Source organism: Vicia villosa, unplaced genomic scaffold (genome assembly GCF_029867415.1).
Source record: "Vicia villosa cultivar HV-30 ecotype Madison, WI unplaced genomic scaffold, Vvil1.0 ctg.000339F_1_1, whole genome shotgun sequence".
Taxonomy (NCBI): domain Eukaryota; kingdom Viridiplantae; phylum Streptophyta; class Magnoliopsida; order Fabales; family Fabaceae; genus Vicia; species Vicia villosa.
This window is the reverse complement of record NW_026705151.1, coordinates 356,272-373,246: the sequence shown is the minus strand read 5'-3', so window position 1 is coordinate 373,246 and position 16,975 is coordinate 356,272. Positions and strand designations below refer to the sequence as shown.

At 36.7% G+C, this 16,975-nt stretch overlaps 2 protein-coding genes across 2 annotated transcripts; one reads left to right on the top strand and one right to left on the bottom strand.

The window, feature by feature from the left end:
• Positions 1-12,989: 12,989 nt before the first annotated feature.
• Positions 12,990-14,018, top strand: LOC131626961 (uncharacterized). Its single transcript, XM_058897794.1, has one exon. It carries the CDS (start codon positions 12,990-12,992, stop codon positions 14,016-14,018), a length of 1,029 nt encoding a protein of 342 aa, XP_058753777.1.
• A 968-nt stretch (positions 14,019-14,986) lies between these two features.
• On the bottom strand, positions 14,987-16,395 carry LOC131626960 (uncharacterized). Its single transcript, XM_058897793.1, has 2 exons — positions 15,339-16,395; positions 14,987-15,255 (listed from the first exon to the last, which is right to left on the bottom strand). Exons 1-2 carry the CDS (start codon positions 16,393-16,395, stop codon positions 14,987-14,989), a joined length of 1,326 nt encoding a protein of 441 aa, XP_058753776.1.
• Between the last annotated feature and the right edge of the window lie 580 nt (positions 16,396-16,975).

The window sequence follows — 16,975 nt, the reverse complement described above, 5'->3', positions numbered from 1 at the left end:
CCAATCGTTGTCCGAAAATCCAACACCGACATCATGCCCCGACACTCTCTATACGGTATTCTCAAATCTCTTCAAATGGCATATTCAATTCTTAAAATCACTTCTCAACAACCTTCTAATCGTTCCTTCAATCCGTTCAACACTGACACTGACATCCCGTGCAGTACCAATAAACAAGTCTAGTTATAAGAACAAGAGTAACCGTAACTTCGCCTCCTTCCAACGTCATCCTGTCACAATTAATTATGTTACAGCCGCTGCAACCATTTTTATAACAAAGTTCATCTCGTTAGCTTTCCGACGCTTCAAACGGAACTCGATTCGGATGTCCAGAACTCCAGTTATGAATTTTCGAAGTTCCGCAGCTATTCAGCAATTTTCCTGCGTTTTGCTTACGAAAATCTCTCTCCAAAACTCATTCTCTTCAACTCTATCACATTCCAAACAGCCCCTTATCGTATCTCTTCACTTCCAAACATCCTTATAACTTAAGCGACACATTCCCCCGCCGAAGTCCGCTTTCTGCAACATCACGACATCAATCCTCATTGCAAACTCGTAACTGAACCTCTTCCGAGACGCAAGGCTACTCAACTGACAACTTCGCAGCACACCAGCAGAGCTGACACATCGCAACTCTCCAATCTCCTTCTCTTACAATAACTGTCAATTACCTCTAATCACCTTCCTTCAAGATGTTCCAACTCAATTCCCAGCCAAGTCTTAATTCCAAGTCACCTTCGATTCGGAAAACAACAACTCCAACAATGCTTGCATTGTTGCCAACAACAGCCGACTGAATCAATCATCTTACAACTGAAACATAACTGAGAAGTGAAACTTCTCCCCCACTTGTTTCAAACCAACTTCCACAACAAACAACAAAGTACCGACAGTGATTCACTCACATGTTGCGTACCAAGGGATAATATGCCGACAGTATTCAACCGTCGTGCAACTCAACTGACTCGACAATTGGCCGGACGGACCGACCTGCTCTGATACCACTATTGTAACACCCTTCTAAACCCCGCGGAAATTAATAAAATAATTCAGAGTAAAACATGAAAACAAGGGTGCCACAATTCGATTTAAAACAAATTATCATAAATCAATTGTCATGCTTCACTTAGGGGAAAATCATCCATTTAACAGAATCATGTTTCTATACAGCGGAACATTAATCAACAGATAAGCATAACATCATCTATGCAATATCTCACAAAATTACTCCAATAACAACAAAATAGATTATCATCATCAACTCTAAACTAGCGTTCCCCCAGTGTTACAATATCAGAGCATGACACCGACACTATACTTAAACAAACTGGCCTATGAGCTATCCTCACCAGAGCCAAAAGCCGCTACTCGCCAATCTGAAATCATCAAAGTAAGGGTGAGTCTCATTCACAATTAACAAATGTTATCGAATCATAAACAATAACACATCAAGTCACATTATTCATCCAATTTCATTATATTCAGATTGTCAGGAAGTACTTATCAACACACAACAACAATAGAATACATTACCAAAAGACATCACCATAACAATTACACCATCATCAAATATTATAACATTGGACAATCTTCCATTCATGTTATAATTATACACAACAACCTAATGCAATGCAACTATATGCATGTGGTACCAAACATGGGATAACCCATCTCACCGATCCACCACCATAAAGATTCGGCTACTTCTCTCACCAATTCCACACAATGGGAATTAGCTACCGCTGTCCCACCACCATAAGGGATACAGCCCACAACATGATTATGAAATGCATGTATCAACCATAACATGCTCATCATCAACATTAAACAACCAAATGTCATAATCATCAACCACCATAATAATCAATAGCCACACACAGTTATGCTATTTCACATCCATAATAAAATACATATTTTACACCAACAATATATGTATATCAATTACCAGTCACAACCACGACATCATAACAGATAAAACATTCACCACACAGTGCAACAACAATAGCACCCCTCACAATCGTGTACCAAGTACAACAAATCAACCCAACAATAACAGAGCATTTACATCATCATTCATCAAAACACATGATAACCATATTTACCATGAACAACATCCATATGCATAACAAGCAGAAGCAATCACATTATAACAACGCCCATCATTGCACATATTCAATTATGCAAACAACAAACCATTGCACCTCATCAACTATGCAAAACAATAATAAACCACATTTGGAAAAACGATACTTTTCAAAATAAAATCAAGTTATTGTTGTTATATTTATTTTATATGGTAGAACATTCAATTTAAGGAACAACGTCCAAAACGGCGTCTAAAACGGACTTACGGTTTGAAAGTTACACATTTTTACATTTTTCAAAGAAAATAATCATCGCTACAGCACGCGGCGCCACACACAGTTCGCGGCGCGTAACGAATAGAAAACACGCCTTCGCGGCGCAAACACAGGTTCGCGGCGCGGAACGAGAAAAAGTTACGCCTTCGCGGCGCGCACCCACCTTCGCGGCGCGAACTGGCAAAAACCAGAGATCTCACATCGATTGACAGCATTACGGGATTCATCCCAAAATCCCCAAAACCCAAATCAGGTTATATCATGAACCTCAAATACCACCATATCAGCCACATACATGTTATAACACAATTATAACACACAAAGAAGATCATTTAATCATTATAACAATCATATAATCATACAATTCATCAAATCATACAATCCCCTCAAAATCATCCCAAAACCCCAATCCATCATATAACCAATTGACACAAACAATGCATCTAAATCAGTCCTATTATCTATAATACGATAAAAGATGTTAACCGGAAGAGTCCCCCCTTACCTTAGCCAAGGATCTTGATTAGCCCTCTTCCTCTTCTGTTCCTCTTTCACGTACCAGCACTTCTACTCTTCTGCTTCTCTTCCACATCTATTTTCCTTTTTTTTTTTCCTCCATTCCTTATTTTATGAAAAATAGATTTTAATTTAGTAAAAGGCCTACTAACATAACACCCCCTCTTTACTAACACCACATTTGGCCCAATAACCTCCTTTTTCATAATTCTTCAATTAAATCCAATCAAATGCCAAATAATTTCAAATAAATAATTTTAATTCTAATTTAAATCAATTAATGAAAATATGGGGTGTTACAAGTGTCCCACTCAAAAATAAAAAAGGAATTAATCATGTTAGTCTTTTGAAGAAGGTCCCTAATGTATTTAGATTGCGTGAGGAGAGAGTCGTGAGAAGCATGCTTAACCTCAATGCCTAAAAATTAGTCACGGTCACCAAGATACTTGACTGAGAAGGCAAGATTTAGTTTATAGACTATGTCGTTAAGCATGTCTTTAGAACCACCTGTTAGGATGATGTCATCAAGGAGATAGATGGTGTGACCATTGGAGAACTATGTGAAGAAAGAGTGGTCACACATGCTTGCCTTGAATTGAAGTTTAAGAAGTGCAGTTTGAAGTGTTCAAAACCATTTCCTAGGGTCTTACTTAAGGCCGTAGAGGTCCTTGTGCAATTTGCATCCAAGAAATGGATTAGAACTTACTAATCCTTAAGGTTGCTCCATGTAAACATCTTCATCAAGGAGTCCATTCAAAAAGGCATTATTGAGATCAAGTCGTTGGATTGATCACTGATAAGTAATATCAATAACTAAAATGACCCTATTAGTGTTAAGTTTAACAACAAGAGAAAAGGTCTTTATAAAGTCAAAACCATGTCTCTAGTGAAAACTCTTTACAATCAGCTTGGCCTTAAACTTGTTAACAGTTCCATCTGGATTTTCCTTGACCTTAAATATCCATTTGCAACCAATAGTCTAACCATTAGGAGGAACGGAAACCGAGGACCAAGTTTTGTTGTGTATTTGGGAATAAAATTCAACTTGCATAGTCGACTTTCATTGCAAGTCAGGCAGGGCTTGCTTGACTGTCTTAGGCTCAGAGTGTGTGAGAAGAAGCCTAGGTTCAAGCCTAGGTTGAGCAAATCCATACTTGGTTGTGGTTTGCAGGTTATGAAGGTTCACATGCTCGAATGAAGTAGGTATAGCTAGGGGAGGAATTGATTGCATTATCTAAAGATGAAGAAGTACTATAGGGAATGGATTGGTCAGAAGGTCTGGATTAAAGTGAAGGACAATATTGGTTAGAGACATTATCAGATGTGGGACTAGAAGGTGCAGACACTGAAGTGGATGCATTTAAGGACTAAGAGACTGAGGTAGGTTCATTTGTGGAGGCTTTAGCAGAAGTTGCTAGGATGGGAATGTTGATAGGATCAAGTGACTGAGGTAGGTTGGTTTTGGAGGATGAGGTTTTTAGAAGAGAGGAAGTGGAGGGACTTGAGGATGAAGGAGTAGGATGAAACACTAGAGGGGACAAAGTAAAGTATTTGCTATATTAGAGATCAAGGGTGTACTTGAGAAAAGGCTCAAAAAGGGAACCTACACTTATTAAATATAACATCTTTAGATATGTAAAGTCTTCTACTAGGGGATAAGCACGTGTAACATTCGTGTGAGGCTAAATAACCAATAAAGAGACATTCCTAGGACCTAAAGTGTAATACGGTGAACTGACTTTTAAAGAAATGTTGCGGATAGCAAGAGTTGCCACCGACTTTTATTTTGTCCAATTTTAGGAAAGGTAAAAAGAACAGAAAAAGACCTTTTAAGAAAACTTGGGTTCGGGGGGTAAGTTATGAAAAGGGAAGGTGTAAGGAACCCTTTGCATCCATGGTTATCCATGGGCTCTTAATTGCTTAGCTCACTTTGTTTTCAAAATGTTTGAATTGTTTGAAAAGCGGAGTGTGAATAGTAAGAACTTTGAAGAAGAACTTTAGTTTGTAAATAAGCGTAGTCTTTTTGAAAAGTATTTGAAAATTAGTGGGAAAATGAGTTTTGAATTTGAATTTGAAATAAGAGCAAGCAATTAGTAGCAACTACCCTAAGTTTGAAAAATCGTTCTTTTAGCTTTTCAGGCGAAAGGATCTATCCATGCCATAAGAGGGCAGGAAGTCTTTTAATTGGATGTTTAAGGGTCATCGAGAATAATCGTTCGCCATAAGACTGTCCCATGCCATAAAGAGGGCAGGTAGTCTAAGGGAAGGATATAATTGTCATTTTATTTTTTAGGCATCATGCGAGGATACCTTAGCAATTTGGGACAATCATTTTATAAGGCAACATCGAGGGAGTTTCAATAACTTTGAAGGCGACAGGCAACATTGCTTTAGGTATCCTCGGAATCGAGAGACTTGACTATTTTTAATTAATAAGGCAACCAGGCAACAATATAAGGCAACAGGCAGCATAAGAAGGATTACCCTAAAGGTGTGTGTGTGGCACAATCACGTGTTTAATTCAGATATTGTTATCTTGTAATTAGTGATCTAATTCAGTTCAAGGCTTGCACTCCCTAAGATTACTAACCACAACAGAAAAATAAAGCAATTTAAATGTCCTACGCTATTACAATAAACACCTACGGGATGGGGGAATTAAAAGGCAGAAGAAAACCCTTATAGGGTAACAAAAATAAATAGAAAAAATCTTTGAACGCCTTGATCCTCCTCGAACCCTTGATTGACTCTGATCATCTGAGAATTTAGACAGAAAATAAATAAAGGTGAGTGTAGGAGAGATTCATTGACTATTGAAGTAAACCCTAATTGAACCTATAAGGAAAAAATAAAAATTAATAAAAATTAAATTTAAATAAGAAAAGGGTCGGAACTTAGCTTTTTGATTGGCATGGCGCGTAATCGGAGAATTTCTGACTAACCCTAAAAAGGTCAAACACAAAGAAGAGAAGTGTTACTGCATTAACGGATTTAATCCTAAAAAGGCTTACAAACCCTAATCATGAACCTACCTAAAAAGGTTTACAAATCCTAATCATGAACCTAAAAACAAGGTTTTTAAGAAAACTTATTGTGACCCAAAAGGTTTATAAGCCTTAAAAATGCGTTAGCGGAAAACACCTACCTATCGAGGTTAACAAACCTAAAAACTAATTATTAATTTTCAATTAGTTAATTAATTAAAAGTAATATATAAAAATAATGATTTTTATTGTTTAAAAACAACTACTGATAAAATTACGGAGAAAATAGAGTTTTCGATTAAAATTAAGAATTAAAATAAAACATTATTTAAAATTAATGTGTTTTTCTAGAAAAGAAAATAATAATTATTAGTTAATAAAAACTAAAGAAAATAGTTTGCTAAAAAAGGAAACATGTAATTTAAATAAATAAATAAAAAGATAGAAAAAAAAACTTAGCTCTGTTTATGTGTGGACGTCCTGTGAGGTTCCATGGTGGAGTTGCAGCTCTAGGTTCTTGGATCTGGCATGGAGGATGATTGGCGCGTCCCTCTTGCCAATTGATCTGAGGCGCTCATCTGTAAATGGAATCGATGATGTTAAATAAATAAGAAAACATAATAATTAGTGATGGAGTCAAAGAAAAGTCCGCTGGGCCCCGTGTGCTGCATGCGTAACCAATAAGAAGTGGTGGGGAACTCAAGAATTCCTGACTGCCTAATCACATGTGCACGCGCATCCCTAGAAAGTCCAAGGTAGTCATCATCTTCTATATTGAACCTGCAAATATCTAACCATGAAATAACTACAGAATTGCTACGATTTCTCCATGAATGCCTCGTAGCTAACCTGCATCTTTCGAAAATCATCAAAAAAAACACATCAAACGAAATCGAGAAGGATCCAGATCTACTTAAAATCGCCTGCTGAGCACAACTGTGGTATCAGTTTGGACTAAAAACACTTGCAACTAACAACCCGATCGTGCACACATCTTATGCCCTAACAATGGCGGGTCGAGCTCCATGCGTTAAACCTTAAAAGGAATACGTCAAACTGACTCTAAGGGACACCATGAACATGTATGAATGCAAAGAATCAATTTAAATGGCATAATTTATGAGTTTCAAATTCGAGAATGGTGCAAACCGAGAACGAACGATATGGCGCTTCTCCACGTGTTATGGGCTCGAGTGATGATTGATACAGACTCCCAAGATCCCCAAGAAGCTTTTATGGCCCTTGAAATCGCTTGAGGTCAGCTGTGGAAGGAGATTGCTCGTTCCCTAGTTTGATTTCCTTTTGCAACTTTGAACCCTATTCTCTTTCCACCAATTTTCGTCCCCTAATGATTGGTGTTTTTCAGCATTATATAGAGGGTATATTTAGGTTAAAATATGGGCTTGGATACCAAGTTGTTTGATGGCTTGAGAGTTGAAAAAGATTTGATTCAAATTTTACTCTAATCTTTCTATTTTTGCTCAAATATCTTTCCAACCTCTTTTGTCACGTTTTTGGACTTTGCTTGGGCCTTCAAATGATTATAAACCAACCCATGTCATTTGATCCATTTGTTTTATATTTTATTAAATTTATTTGGTATTTAAATGAATAAAATTCATATAAATGTAAATAAATAAAAAATAAAATCATAAAAGGGTGAGGATGGATTTATAGGCCCTTATTTATGCCATGGATGTGTTTGTAGTCCAATACTTAGGCCCATTAATCCAAAATCTAAGTTTTGATCAATTAGGGTTTCATGCGCTTCTTGATTTTTAGCCAACTTGTGCAACGCGTATCTCCCTCATTTTTAATCATATGAAAATGTTCTCATACTTTTTAGAAAGCTCAAAGAGTCCTTTAAACACTCCTTTTGGTTTCATCTTCATTGAAGTTTTCATGTTCATGTACACTTCTTTGCAAAAAGATGACTTGTTTGCGATCTTCTAGAAGGACCTGTAATGTTTTGGCTTATATCTTCCAAATAAAGCATTTTTGGACTTGGCATGTGAGAGACAAATTTGTAGAGAATTCAATGTCCTTCAAAATGAGCTTTGGATGGGAAATTTCTGATGTTCCATGTGAAAGTTATGGCTGGTCAAAGTTAGGTTGACTTTCTCCTTAAAAACCCTAATTTAGAAACTTAGGTTTTTGATGATTTCAGGGATTTCTTTGATACATCATGATCACTTCTTGATCAAATGATGAATGATACTTCATAATGAGGATGTTGACCAAAAATCAGTAACTTTGACTGTGATTTGACCATAGTTTGACTTTTAGGTCAACTAGTCGGTTATTGATCGCTTGGGTCATTGAGTGAGCAATCTTTTGAATCAGGGCTTGAAGCTTGGCATGAGGGTACTTTGAATCATATGAGAGACCATGGAATCCACTTGAGGTATCAGAAGTTCAAATTCCTTGATTAAATCAGAAACCCTAATTTAGAGGTTGTTGTTTAGGAGAGAAACTGCATGCTTTCTTCTAGTGTGTCTTTGAGCATTTGAAAGTCAGATGGACTGAAATATGAATAAATATGTTGGGCAAATTTTGGGGTATGACATAAAGTCAAGTTTATGAATGTATTGTAAGGCCTGAGATGAGCAAAACAGTCACATCTAAATACATTTAAGAAGTTATAGTCATGTTTGAGTTTGAATAATAAGGTATAAGGGACTTAGAAGTTAATGGAAGATGAATGTAGTCTATTGATGAGATACAGATCAATGGAAAAAGCATAATCCCATTAGGATAGAGGTAAAAAGGCTTGACTTAGGATGATGAGACCAATGTCCACTATGTGTCTGTGTTTTCTCTCAACTGTGCCATTTTGATGGTGTGTATGAGGACATATGATCCTATGAATAATGCCTAAGTCGGTTGGGAATTTAGTAAAAGGTATGAATTCCCTCCCCAATCTAATTGTATAACTTTGATAAGGAAACCATGTTGAAGTTCAACCATGATTTTGAATTGTTTAAAGATAGAGAACTTTGGACTTGAGGAGATAAATCTAAGTGAACTTGGAATAGGCATCTACAAAAGACATTTAATAAGTAAAGCCTGAGGTATAGGGGTTAGGAGGGAGCCCCCACAAGTCACTATAAGCAAGTTTTAAAGGTTAAAAATATGTAGTGTATGAAGCATGTGAGTGAATTCTATGGGCTTTACCCATGCAACATGCTGAACAAAATAGAGTGTGCAGTCTTTATTATAAAAATATATATTATAACTCTGCAACACAAGTTTTAAGGCATGAACATTAGGTTGCCATAGTCTAATATGTCACACATTAGGAAAATTAGTATCTACACTTATATAAAAAAACACTAGGTAACTTTATTAACAAAAAACGGAGATGGAAATATAAGGGACTTAACAGGATTAGACACGGCTATAGAATGGAACTCATAAAGGTCATCACTCCCAACATGACCTTCTAGAAGGACAACACTAAATACTTGTGATTTGACAAGCCATTTGTCAATAGTAAATATTAAATATACATTTTTATCTTTTAATAATTTGCTAACACTCATGAGGTTTTTAGTTATGGAGGGAACAAGAAGGAGTTTATTAAGTGTGAGGCGTGCATGAGGTAGAAAAGGGGAAGGAGAAGTGCTAGAACCAGTAGAGTGAATGTGTGAGTCTTGTTCATTGCTTATGTAAATTTGTTCTTGTCTTTAAAGGAAGTAAGTTGCTAAAGATTATTTGCATCACTAATAACATGATAAGAAGCCCTTGAACTAGAAAACGAAGATGCATGAGTGTAAAGTAAAGTGTTGGCCACAAATGTGTTAGGATGACTTAAAAGAGGAGAAACATGTCTTGGAGGTAGAGGTGGCCTAGTCTAAACATTGTTGCCATAAGAATTTGGATAATTATGACAAGAAGCTTGATTGTGGGGATTGCCATTGAAGGAAGCAAGATGGAATTGTTGGTTGAATTTATGCAAACAGTTTAAAATAAAGTGCCCAAACCTAAAACAAAATTGACACTAGATGTTAGAAAATTGACCTCCTTTACCTCTACCATTTTATCACGACGACCAAGTTTGGTGCCTCTGAAGGCTAGGTAATCATATTCAGAAGTTTGTTAAGTGACCTGAGGAGGAGGAGGAGGAGGATGAGGAGGTTCATAACTGGAAGTTTGAAAATCAACATGACCAGGTGAAGAAGGCACAATGTGATTGATATTCAAGGAAACAAGATATATAGTTGATGTTTTATTGAACTTGGCAAGCCTAAGCTCATGAGCAACCACTAGAATCTCAACTTCATCCAAGTCCAAAATGTCAAACTTACTCTCAATAACCGAAACGATTGGAGCATAATTTGAGAAAATAACTTGCAAGTATCACATCTATGTGATGTAAACTTGGTAGAGGATCACCAGTAGAGGCTAAGGCATCAACAATAGTCTTAATCTTGAACAAATAGTCTGGAATTGAAAGAGCATTCAGTGTAATAGATGATGTTCCACACACAATCGATGAGCTCTTGCATGAGTTTTCTTTTGAAAATAACTAAAGAAACAATCCCAAAGTTAGTGTGCGTGTGGACATCCTAGCAAGCGAGAGAGGATTTCGCTATAAAGCATAGTTCGAAGCCACGATAACAACATTTGATCCTTTTGAAGCCACATTGAGTACTCTGGATTCACATATCCATAGTTGTGAATCGTATCATCAATGAATTGAGGTGGAATTCTTGGGCAAACCAAAAATTCAGTGATATTGTGCACATTAATGTAAGATTCAACTTGTGGAAGCCAAAGATGAAAAATTCATTTCATCCAATTTATGCGGAATCGTGAACAAGAAATTGAGATGGTGTAATTCATCATTCGTAGACATCACTGTCGACGCTAAAGCTGTGGAAACTTGGGCTGAAACAACACTATCATGGTATACGCCATGCCCTAGGATCGCGTTAGCAATTTGATACCGTGATAGAATTTGCACTTAGACTGTTCATTTTTAGTTCTAACTAACTTTTAATTGATTGAATTTTGATTAGTTATAAAAGAGAGCAATTGGTTGCATTTATAGAAGTAACCAATTGACCTAATATAACAACCAGTTGTATTTATAAAAGTAACCAATTGACCTGATAGTGCAGGTGGGATATATTTCCAAGCTAACACATGAGAAGTTATGATAATTCTAACTAACTATCCTAAATATATTTTTGTGTACTATCTTTCCAAGTTGTCATTACCATCCATAAAGTATAATTCGATTAACCTCATTCAATATGATATAAAAAATGTAGGTGTTTGTTTTGTGTGTACTATCTAGGGATGACAACGGGTCGGATCGGATGTGAGTTTCACGATACCCAAACCCGCATCCAAAATTACCACCCAAACTCAAACCCAAAGGTTATTCGGGTGGCAAAATAACACCCACGCCTACACCCGTTGGGTTAGGGTTTTTTCACCCAAACCCAAACCCGCAGCAAAATATATTTTTCCTACAATTTTCTTACAACTTTCTACAATATTATATATATATATATATATATATATATATATATATATATATATATATAAGCGGGTGTGATTTTGGATTTCGGGTGCGAGTTTCATACTACCCAAACCCGCACCCGAAATATCGAGTGGCACCCGAACCCGAAGCGAAACTCAATCAACTCAAATTTTCACCCGTTGATTCGGGTTCGGGTGCGGGTGAGCCCCGCAGGTTTGGGTTTGCTTGTCATCCCTAGTACTATCTGACTATAATATAAATTAGGATATAGTTATTCCTAGGTGAAAATTGTCCAACGACCACTCTTCATCTAAGAAAATAGTCTTATGCAATGGCTGTAGGAATACTTCCATCGAGATGCATAGAGCACACTACATACATCAATTATTTAATAAATTTACATACATCAATTATTCAATAAATTTATAAATAATTTAAATAATCTTATATTTATACCAGTGACCGGATAAAGTATATTTTTGAGTACCAATTTAATGTGTATTTATGCAATAACCAATTCTTGTGTGGTAATGGATTATGACATTGACTATTTATTTCTTCAGAGAAAACACAAAATAATGCGAGGTAAACATTTTTTAGTAGTTTTTTAAAAGAGTAGTGTTATGTATTATGAAACAATTTGAAGAAAGACAAGAATGTATACATGTCATTATTTAGAGAATAATTTTTAATTTATTATAAATTTAATTTCTTTTTTAATAGGAACTAGTAAGATACTAGTGCTTCCCCACAAGTAAATTTATTTGATATTGTATAAAATATCTTTAGACACATGTAAATTTGAAAAGACTTGACTTAATTATAAATAAACAATAATCGTATAAATTCAATTGTATAAACAACCATATAAAAAAAAGGACACTGCAGAAAAAAAAATTTAACTTTTGTAAATAAATTTTTTCTCTCAAATAAAGGTAATTGTTTATTAAAATAAAATAGATATTGTGTTGATAATGACCTGTGAGAAATAAAAAATTATTTGATGCGATATAAAATGTATTTAGATACAAATGTGAAATTTGAAATAATTTATTTAATTATAAAATAAATAATAATCATATAAATTTAATTGTATTAAATAATCATACAAAAAGAAGAAAAAAAGATATTATGAGATGGAGAAAGAAAATAATTAATATTTAAAATAAGAACTTTGTCTCTCAAATTAAGACAATGGTTAATTAAAATAAAATTGATGTTGTATAGTGACCCATGAGATAAATAAAAATTGATTATTAGTATCTTTATTGATAATAAATAAATAGAGAAAAAATAAAATGAAAGTAAAAAAGTGTAGGAAAATAAATGTGAGAGAAATTTGAAATTTTAATTAGGAGAAAAAATGTGTGATCCATTGGGTTAGTTAGAAGAGTGTTTATTTACCGGTGGAAAAAGGGGGTCTTGGCATTAAAAATATCGTAGATTTTAATGTGGCGCTTCTAAATAAATGGAGGTGGAGAATTTTTAAAGGAGAGGAAGTTCTCTGGTATAAATTGTTGAAAGCGCGTAATGGCGACTTAATCATGAAGACTTTTTGTGGAGGTATGCTTCCTTTTTCTTCTTCCACTTCATCTTTTTTCTTCTTCTATTGCTTCATATTGGTGGAGGGATTTGATGGTTATTGGGAATTTTGGGAAGTGTGGGGTTGGAGATCCTAGGGAGTCTTATTGTCGTTTTAAAATTGGGAATGGGTTTTCTACTCTGTTTTGGAAAGCGTCGTGGTTGGAAACGTTTTGTTTAAAGAAGGATTTTTCGGATTTATATGAGAATTCTAGTTTGTTTAAGGTGGCGGTGGCGGGAATGGGAGGTTGGGTGAATGGGGTTTGGACTTGGGGGAATTTTGGGATTAACCCATTGGTTTTAGCCGAGCATAACCTTGAGTCGGAGATGGATTCCTTGTGTGTTTTGTTGGAGGGTCGTGGGCCTTGTAATGCGGTAGGTGATGAGGCGGTGTGGAGAGCCGAATCGGATAGAGTTTTCTACACTGTTTCTTGTTATAAGTTTTATGTCGGTTGTCGTATTCCTTACGGTCCTTTTAATAAATTTGATGGGGCTTTAGGTTTGGTGTGGAAAGCGGAAGTTCCGTTCAAAATTAAGGCGTTTGATTGGAGTCTCCTTGTGAATAGGCTTCTAACAAAGGATTTACTCTTACATAGAGGCATTACTTTTTTGGTAGATAATTTCAAGTGTGTTTTTGATGGTGTCAATCCGGAAAGTCGAAATCATTCTTTCTTTACTTGTTCTTCGGTTAAGGCAGTTTGGAGTGTGGTGGTTATGTGGATTGGTAAACCGTATGGAGGGGTTGAGGTAGATTGCTTGAGGGGTTTTATGGATTGGTTATCCTTTTGTAAAAAAAAGAAAGTTAAAGAAGGTAAACTAGGAGTAGTTTGGTTAGCAACTTTATGGACTCTTTGGCTTAATAGGAATGGAGTTTGTTTTCAGAATGAAGTGTGGAATATGGATAATACAATTTGGAGCATCAAGTTTTTGGTGTGGAAGTGGGCTTTTATAGGAGATATTACACATTCCATTTGTAGTTGTTACGATTTTAACAAAGATCCTTTGTTATTTATTTCGCAGTACCAATTCGTTTGTAATTTCTCGGGTTTTTTTGGCGGGGATGTCTCCCCTTTCATGATGTAAACAGGTGTTGAGAACCCTTAGTTCTCATTTTAATACAACTTGCTTACTAAAAAAAAGATAGAAAAATGTGTATGTTAGGAAAAAAATTGATCAATGAGGCCAATAAGTAAATAACACTTCTAGGACAATGTGAGATTTTTTTTTTAAAAATAACCATGTATTAAAAAAATTATGCAAATAACCACATTTCGGAGAAAATTACGCAAATAACCAGGTTTCATAAACCTTTTACACCAAGGCGCCATCTAAGATGGCCTTTTCACTTTAACTTTTCCCTAGGCGCCATCTGACATGGCACATTCAGTACACCCAAGCCATGTCATATGGCGCCTCCACTCATTTTTTAGGAGGAAGAGCAATGTCATATGGCTCCTCCTTGGATATGTGTTTTCTATAAATAATACCCCCCCTTTCTCCACCATTCTTCACACTTTCTTGTTATATCTTCATATTTCCTCCCAACTTTTGTCAAAATGGGCTCTATGATTTTCACAAGAGATGGCTATGTATTTTTCTCTCTCCTGAAACCGACGATAAAAATGAAATTTTGGCACATCCATTCCATGGAGCGTCTTAAGAGAGAGTTGAAACGCGGGTTAGACGAGGACATTCCAAATGGCGAAGAAATTAGAAGAATCTAGAGAAGAAGAACCGCCACCTCACTTGCAACTGGAACGTCTCGCACTTGGTTGGAGGAAGTTGAAAGAGACGGAGACGTAATGATGATGATGCACGGTTCCGATGACATTGTTTTGGTGCTTGTCATTTCATAGATATTTTGTCGTGTTGTTGACATTTTTTTATCCGTTGTATGTGTTGTTTTTTAGTCGTTATGTCATTTTATTTTTAGCAATCGCATGTGTTGTAACAAATGTTCTTAATGAAAAAAAAGCCATGTTTAGATCTTCAAAGAAATGTGCATACAAATTTCAATCGGTTGAACCACTAGCACAAGTGGGACAATTTTTTTAATTGTGTCCGACTTGACGACATAAACCATATTTTCTTTCTAGCTTGTCAAACTCGTCCATTTCAGTTGTGATACGCTTACTTTTGGGACGGCCCTTTTTATTTCTCCGCATTTGGTCATTGTGCCCAACAATTTTCCCCTCGTACGCAGGCCAATAATCCTCTTTTGCTACCACTGCAAAGCCATTGTTGTATACGTGGATCAAGGTCTCAGACTTGTAAATGGGAGACAAAAGTGTTAATGCATCTAAGTGAGAATGGACACATGCTGCAATAACATGGGAGCAAGGCATACGAAATGCTGGAAACTTTCCGCAATCGCACCAACGTTCTTCCAGTAGAACCTTATACTCTTGTCTTGGTAGCCCCTCGTTATGGTCGATTGTCTCTTTGACCATGAAATTTTGGTTATGTCAGTCAACGTCGTAACCATATGTGTGTTGGCTTTGGCACCTTCTGCCTTGATAAATCTTGTGCAACATTCACTCCACAATTGTCCAGCTCGTAACACCGCGTCCCACCTTTCACCTCTTTGTGCAAACAACGAAGCCATCCTAAAATATGTTGATTTTGCCAAAGTGGTTACAGGGAGGTTTCGTATGCCTTTGAAGACACCGTTCATTGATTCAATAAGATTTGTTGTCACGTGTCCCCATCGTTGTCCATTGTCGTATGACCTAGTCCATTTCTCCACTGGAATATTATCAATCCAACTACCTGCATTTGGATTTGATAATCTGATCTCTCTGCGATAATGTTTGAACGATGGTTGAGTTAATGCATACCATGCGTTCATAACCAAATTGCGAAAAGCTCTGTCTTTAATCTCTCGCGTGAAATTTTGTACAATATGTCTAATGCAGAAGACATGCGTAGAAGGGGAGTCATGCCAACCATTAGTCGGGTTATTGTATGCACTCACAATAGAAGCATATCTATCAGAGATCAAACAGAGACAAGGTTGCAGAGCCACGTGTGTTCTGAAATTTTTGAGAAAGAAACTCCAACCCCCACCGCTCTCTCCCTCGACTAGAGCAAAGGCAATTGGGAAGACGTTACTGTTGTCATCTTGTGCGACTGCCATCAGTAGGGTGCCTTTGTATTTCCCGTACAAATATGTTCCATCTATTTCAATAATAGGTTTGCAAAACGCAAACCCTCTGATGCATGGTTGGAATGCCCAGAATAGATGACGGAATATTCCATTTCCACTGATCGAGTTAAAATGCAGTTCGGCATGCTTCAAGATATTCTGTCTGACCCAACTTGCTTGGATCCTTGGCATCAAAAAAGGGTCGACGACCAGTGGAATATTGATAATTGGCAAGATTTTGCACCGGAGTGGTGTAAGATGTGGAGGAGATGTGCCCGACATGCGTTGTTGTTTCCTGTTTTCCCCGGTGAGCATCGTATGCAACACACACATCAATATATCACATGGTACAAATCAGTTACTAACCCTGACATGTTTGTGGCTGAGCCGAGGTATTTGGTCGACCCACGCGCATGTTGGGTATCGACATCAAATCAACAACAACAATACCAACCACCGTACACCACCCAACAAGCATACCAACAAGAATACCAACAACCGTACACCACCCAACAAGAATACCACCAACCGTTCACCACCCAACAACAATACCAACACCAAACCCAACACGCAGCAACCTCCCATAAAACACAACGACGACAGAGATCCACAAGCACCCAACTCCAAAGCCAATATCAAAACCAATACACCCACATGCCCCACACACAACCATAATACCAAGAACAAAGACAATATTTTTGACATCCCGATGCGGACCCTTCATCATCTCACCCAAGCCCAGACATGGGCATACATGAACAATATTCTTCAACCGACCCAACATACAGCCAACCATCACACCATAGCAGCCAACAAACATATGTGTACCAAACTCCACAAAATTCAATTCCAACTTACCCCACTTTTTCGGATGAGCAATGCTATCGAGTTCGCA